We start from the raw sequence: 6,833 nt of genomic DNA, 5'->3' as shown, positions 1-6,833 counted from the left end.
TACTACTACTACTACTGATGATGATGATGATACTACTACTACTACTACTACTACTACTGATGATGATGATGATGATGATGATACTACTACTACTACTACTACTGATGATGATGATGATGATGATACTACTACTACTACTACTACTACTACTACTACTGATGATGATGATGATGATGATACTACTACTACTACTACTACAACAACTGATGATACTACTACTACTACTACTACTACTACTACTAATGATGATGATGATGATACTACTATTACTACTACTTCTACTGATGATGATACTACTACTACTGATGATGATGATGATGATACTACTACTACTACTACTTATTATTATTATCATTATTATGATAATAATGAGCAGAGGTGATAGCGTAAGAAGTATATTTTATTATACGTTCTAAGGTGCCCCCCCCCCCCCCCCCCCCCCCCCTTTTGGATTTTTTCCCCCATCATCGAGCGCGTGACAAAGCTTGTGAAAGAGGCACGCGTGTATTGATGTGTGTGACAGACTTAGCTTTAGGCCCGTAGTATAACGAAGGATATATACATTTTTTTTTTTTTATAGACGTAACAGGAGGTGGGGTGTGGTATTGGGGTGCCGGGGCATTCATCGGTCTCGTTAGGGGAGAGGGGGAGGGGTGGGGGAGGGGGGGCAGAAAACTTTGTGCGAGCAGTGCGTGTGGCGAGCAATGTTTTTGTTTTTTCTTGCAAGTGTGAACCGCGAAAACACGGTAATCAGTTGATTGGCTGAGGAGAGGCTCGAGGTATTTGACGGGGGGGATTATGTGGTGTTTGTGGTGTTGGTGGGTGGTGGTGGTGATGGTGTGACTTCGACCAAGGTGGTTGTGTTTTCATTCTGGTTGGTTTGTGTGTGATTTGTCAGCATGAATGAAGAACTCGATGACGTATAAAGCATATGACGTAAAAAAAAAAAAAAAAGTGTGTGGAAGGACTTTCTTCAATGTTTGTGGGATTGGTGGTGGTTGTTGTTCAGTTGTGGTGGTGTTGATTTGACTAATGCAAGGTGGTTCTGTTGTCCGTTCTAGTTTGAGTGTCATCATGATGACGTGAAGAACGGCGGCAGCGTGACGTAAACAGCGCGATGACGTAAACTCACCATGACGTAACAAGACGGGGGGGGGGAGGATTTAAAAAAAAAAAGATCTTGATATGATAAGGGCGTGAATAAAAAAATCTCTTGGTGGTTTGCTAGAGAGAGAGAGAGAGAGGGAGAGAGAGAAGAACACTGCATAACCTTTGACAAAGGTAGAGGTATGTCATAAGCCAAATCAGAATGCTCCCTATAGCTTTGTGTGTGTGTGTGTGTGTGTGTGTGTGTTATCAGCTTTTTTTCAGATTTCGAAGTAGTAATCATAAGCTGGAAATAGATTCCAAGGCATACCACGAGAGTAACGGCTTTGCAAGGTTTGTAACATGTCTGTGATTGGGGTTGAGTTTCATTTCATAATGGAATGCCCTAATTACGAAATAGATATGTTTCTAAAAAAAAAATATTTGTCTCCAAAATCGGTTTTTGATTTTTGCAGTATGCTCAAAGGAGGCAAAAAAAGAAAAGAAGTCATTTTAGCTGTAAGTAAGATGATTAGATTTGCAAATGTTGCCTAGCTGCACTTTTGGAGTTAAAAGTCATTTGGGTTTTCTCAACTTTTATGTGACATTGTTGTGTATATTTGGAAATGCTTGTTCTGGGTATGAAAACATTATTTTGTAGTGATCCTCCATACTCCCTAATTAAAACTTGAGACTTGAAACTTGTGTGTGTGTGTGTGTGTGTTGGACGAGATTTGGGCTGTGGCCAATGGATTGGATCCTAGGTGTCTTGAGGGGGGGTAGAAAGAGGAGGGACAATGGCACTGGTGGCACGTGGGGGAGGGATGTTTGTGTTTGCTCTTTACGCCGTGTAAGCCACCGAGACACGGTTGATTGGTTGTTGAGAAGGGGAGTTGAACTTGTGGTGATGGTAGTTGTTGTGGTGGTTGTGGTGGTGGTGGTGATAGTGAGTGGTGTGGTGACGGTAGTTGTGGTGGTGGTGATGGTAGTGGGTGGTGTGGTGACGGTAGTTGTTGTGGTGGTAGTGGTGGTGGTGATAGTGAGTGGTGTGGTGACGGTAGTTGTTGTGGTGGTAGTGGTGGTGATAGTGAGTGGTGTGGTGACGGTAGTTGTGGTGGTGGTGATAGTGAGTGGTGTGGTGATGGTAGTTGTGGTGGTAGTGGTGGTGATGGTGATAGTGAGTGGTATGGTGACGGTAGTTGTGGTGGTGGTGGTGTGGTGACGGTAGTGGTTGTTGTGGTGGTGGTGTGGTGACGGTGTTTGTTGTTGTTGTGGTGGTGGTGGTGGTGGTGGTGATAGTGAGTGGTGTGGTGAGGGTAGTTGTTGTTGTGGTGGTGGTGGTGGTGTGGTGACGGTAGTGGTTGTGGTGGTGGTGGTGTGGTGACGGTAGTTGTTGTGGTGGTGGTGGTGTGGTGACGGTAGTGGTGGTGGTGGTGGTGGTGTGGTGACGGTAGTTGTTGTTGTGGTGGTGGTGGTGGTGATAGTGAGTGGTGTGGTGAGGGTAGTTGTTGTGGTGGTGATAGTGGGTGGTGTGGTGACTGTGTTTGTTGTGGTGGTGGTGGTGGCGATAGTGAGTGGTGTGGTGACGGTAGTTGTTGTTGTGGTGGTGGTGGTGGTGATAGTGGGTGGTGTGGTGATGGTAGTTGTTGTGGTGGTGGTGGTGGTGATAGTGAGTGGTGTGGTGATGGTAGTTGTTGTGGTTGTGGTGGTGGTGGTAATAGTGGGTGGTGTGGTGATGGTAGTTGTGGTGGTGGTGATAGTGGGTGGTGTGGTGATGGTAGTTGTTGTGGTGGTGGTGATAGTGGGTGGTGTGGTGACGGCAGTTGTTGTGGTAGTGGTGGTGGTGATAGTGAGTGGTGTGGTGACGGTAGTTGTGGTGGTGGTGGTGGTAGTGGTGGTGATAGTGAGTGGTGTGGTGATGGTAGTTGTTGTGGTTGTGGTGGTGGTGATAGTGGGTGGTGTGGTGATGGTAGTTGTTGTGGTGGTGGTGATAGTGAGTGGTGTGGTGATGGTAGTTGTTGTGGTTGTGGTGGTGGTGGTGATAGTGGGTGGTGTGGTGATGGTAGTTGTTGTGGTGGTGGTGATAGTGAGTGGTGTGGTGACGGTAGTTGTTGTGGTGGTGGTGGTGGTGATAGTGGGTGGTGTGGTGATGGTAGTTGTTGTGGTGGTGGTGGTGGTGATAGTGAGTGGTGTGGTGATGGTAGTTGTTGTGGTGGTGGTGGTGGTGATAGTGGGTGGTGTGGTGATGGTAGTTGTTGTGGTGGTGGTGATAGTGGGTGGTGTGGTGATGGTAGTTGTTGTGGTGGTGGTGATAGTGAGTGGTGTGGTGATGGTAGTTGTTGTGGTGGTGGTGATAGTGAGTGGTGTGGTGACGGTAGTTGTGGTGGTGGTGGTGGTGATAGTGAGTGGTGTGGTGATGGTAGTTGTTGTTGTGGTGGTGGTGGTGATAGTGAGTGGTGTGGTGATGGTAGTTGTTGTGGTTGTGGTGGTGGTGGTGATAGTGGGTGGTGTGGTGATGGTAGTTGTTGTGGTGGTGGTGATAGTGAGTGGTGTGGTGATGGTAGTTGTTGTGGTGGTGGTGATAGTGGGTGGTGTGGTGACGGTAGTTGTTGTGGTAGTGGTGGTGGTGATAGTGAGTGGTGTGGTGATGGTAGTTGTTGTGGTGGTGGTGATAGTGAGTGGTGTGGTGATGGTAGTTGTTGTGGTGGTGGTGATAGTGGGTGGTGTGGTGACGGTAGTTGTTGTGGTAGTGGTGGTGGTGATAGTGAGTGGTGTGGTGACGGTAGTTGTTGTTGTGGTGGTGGTGGTGGTGGTGATAGTGAGTGGTGTGGTGACGGTAGTGGTTGTTGTGGTAGTGGTAGTGGTGGTGGTGATAGTGGGTGGTGTGGTGACGGTAGTGGTTGTTGTGGTGGTGGTGGTGGTGGTGATAGTGAGTGGTGTGGTGATGGTAGTTGTTGTGGTGGTGGTGGTGGTGGTGATAGTGAGTGGTGTGGTGATGGTAGTTGTTGTGGTGGTGGTGGTGGTGGTGGTGATAGTGAGTGGTGTGGTGATGGTAGTTGTTGTGGTGGTGGTGGTGGTGGTGATAGTGAGTGGTGTGGTGATGGTAGTTGTTGTGGTGGTGGTGGTGGTGGTGATAGTGAGTGGTGTGGTGATGGTAGTTGTTGTGGTTGTGGTGGTGGTGGTGGTGATAGTGAGTGGTGTGGTGATGGTAGTTGTTGTGGTGGTGGTGGTGGTGATAGTGAGTGGTGTGGTGACGGTAGTTGTTGTTGTGGTGGTGGTGGTGGTGATAGTGGGGTGGGTGTTGTAGCCTTGTTTTGTTGTTTATTGTCTTGACACCTGTCAGTTTTATTGCGTTTATTGCTTTCATCGAAGGAGGTGATAAAAGTCAAGAGGGAAATTCTCACACACACACACACACACACACACACACACACACACACACACACACACACACACACACACGAACGCACGTACGCACGCACACGAACGCACGCACGCACGCACACACGCACGCACACACACACACACACACACACACACACACACGCACTGAATAATAAATGCAAGCCAAGATTTTTCCATGAAAGTAATGGAGGAAGCATTAAATAGTAACTTTTAAAACTGTATTTGCGTTTGCGATGGGGTGCCTGTTTAAAAGAACTCACCTCTCATTTATGCCAACGTTGGTCATGACGTATACCTACCTCCAAGTGGAAGCTTGGTATGCACATGATGATGATGATGATGATGATGATGTGTGTGTGTGTGTGTGTGTGTGTGTGTTCATATTTGTGTGTGTGTGTGCGTGCGCGCGTGCGCGTTCATAAGTGTGTGTGTGTGTGTGTGTGGTGAATGTTTGTAGCCTACTTTACAAACGAATGCAGTGACAGTTACGTGTATCCTCTGGTTTCGTTCCAGATGAGAACACAGCGGACAAAGAAAGCAAGCCAGCACGGTATCCACTAGCAAACCAAGACACCCTTCCTCAGTCGTTCCCCCACACACCGTCCCGTGCCCCGACTCTCGCCACAGGAAACCAATGGCCAGAGCACCACAGCTCACAACTGTTCCTTAAAACCTGAAACCTCCACCCCCATGAAAAACGAGCCAGGAAAGTCACCATGGGTGATCCCCCCTGGCAGCAGCATCCCCGACGACCTCATTCGGCAGGGGGCGTCTCCGTAGAGACGCAGTCCTCCAGGTCAAGGTGGTCGGACAACAAGGGCAGGACGCCCATGTCGAGGCCCGTCGGCCGTGGAGAGTTGACGACATCCACCTCCACGGAGGAGCTGGATTTCACAGACAAGCTGAAGGCGTTGAGGGAGCTGATCACGTCCTCCAAGACGCGCCGCCATGCCCGCGAGGAGCACGAGAAGAACGCGACGGCGGGCGGCGCTCGGATCGTGGCCAGGAGGCAGCTCAGCTTCTGCGAGGCAAAGGACGTCGGGGAGCAGGTCCAGTTCTCTGTCAACAGCCTGGAGAGGCGACGGCCTGGAGGGTACCAGGCGCGCACGAGGACGGACAAGGAGATGATCGCTCTGGAGGCAGCAGGGGGCATGTTCGTGGATGGCCACGCTGTCGTCATTGACGGAGTGAGGGAGGTGTACGTCGACGACGACGAGGTGGAGACAGAGCTGCTCCTGACGCCACGCGGGGAGAAGCACACCTCCCCGAGGCGTCGTTCTGAGAGCTACAGCCACCTCCTGGCCAGGGACCTGAAGGAGATGAGCCTGGCTCTGGAGCGGGCGTGGTCGGCATCGTCCCTCGGGGACCTCAGCCCCGAGTCCAGTCCCAAGCGGGTGACGTTCCGGCCTGACGACCATCCTCCCGCTGGTGGTGGTGGTGGTGGTGGCAGGAGGTGTCACTCATCGCTAGAGCACTTCCACCACGAGGTGCCCGAGAGGGACTGGAGTCTGCCGACGACGACGACGATGATAAGGACGTTGAACTCCCAGGTGGCGGAGAACTCGCTCAAGACGTACAGGACCGAGGCGGACCGACCGGTGTCTGTGCCTGCGTTGCTGCTGGCCGCCAGCGACCTGAAAGCTAGGGACCTGATCCGGGAAAAGGATGCCATCTACAAGCAGTTCTCCCCGAGGGAGAGCTACGCGGGCAACAGCCCTCCCGAACACGACTTGGGCCCATCCTCAGGCAGCACCACGCCCAGACCCGTCCAGACGAACGTGCAGCTCACCGACCACCCCTCACCACGGGCGGCCAAAGCGCGGCCCCGCAGTGCAGACCCTGTGAGGAGAACCTCAGAGAAAGTTGCAGGTTCTCCTCGTGGAGTTTCTGAAGAGGATGGACGCGGGCACTGGACGCAGCTGCTGTCGCAGAAACGGGAGAGAAGCATGACTCCAGGTCGGTTCCCAGCAGCCCGGTGCAGAGCAATGCATCTCTGGAATCGCCCCGCCACGCCGCCACGCGCACGTTTCTGCTCCAGGAGGCGGCACAGCAGTTGCAGCAAGAGAACCATCAGCGTCTGAAGGCACACCAAGACCGAGACGCTGCCCACGGACGGACAAGAGGCTTCGCTGCCCCTGACAGGGATGGGGACGGCAGCACGGAAGAAACGCCGCCAGACGAGGAGGTGGCCAAGATCCTGCGGCATCCCAGACTGAAGAAAAAGATCATCATCAAGCGTGGGTCAGTGAGGGTGGTGATGACAGAAACGGACACAGACTCTTCTCACATGCAGGTTCCTCCTCACAAGAAAAAAACCTCCCCCAGGTATATCGGCGAGGATT

At 51.4% G+C, this 6,833-nt stretch overlaps 1 protein-coding gene across 1 annotated transcript in view; it reads left to right on the top strand.

The window, feature by feature from the left end:
• Positions 1-6,719, top strand: part of LOC143302117 (uncharacterized) — a 52,205-nt gene extending 45,486 nt beyond the window's left edge. Inside the window, exon 2 of the mRNA XM_076616663.1 lies at positions 5,005-6,719. Coding sequence (XP_076472778.1) covers positions 5,208-6,572 — 1,365 coding nt within the window. The 5' untranslated portion in view covers positions 5,005-5,207 and the 3' untranslated portion in view covers positions 6,573-6,719. The remainder of the gene's footprint in view (positions 1-5,004) is intronic.
• The last annotated feature ends 114 nt before the right edge of the window (positions 6,720-6,833 follow it).

This window comes from Babylonia areolata, chromosome 28 (genome assembly GCF_041734735.1).
Source record: "Babylonia areolata isolate BAREFJ2019XMU chromosome 28, ASM4173473v1, whole genome shotgun sequence".
Taxonomy (NCBI): domain Eukaryota; kingdom Metazoa; phylum Mollusca; class Gastropoda; order Neogastropoda; family Buccinidae; genus Babylonia; species Babylonia areolata.
This window is presented reverse-complemented; position numbering and strand designations above follow the sequence as displayed.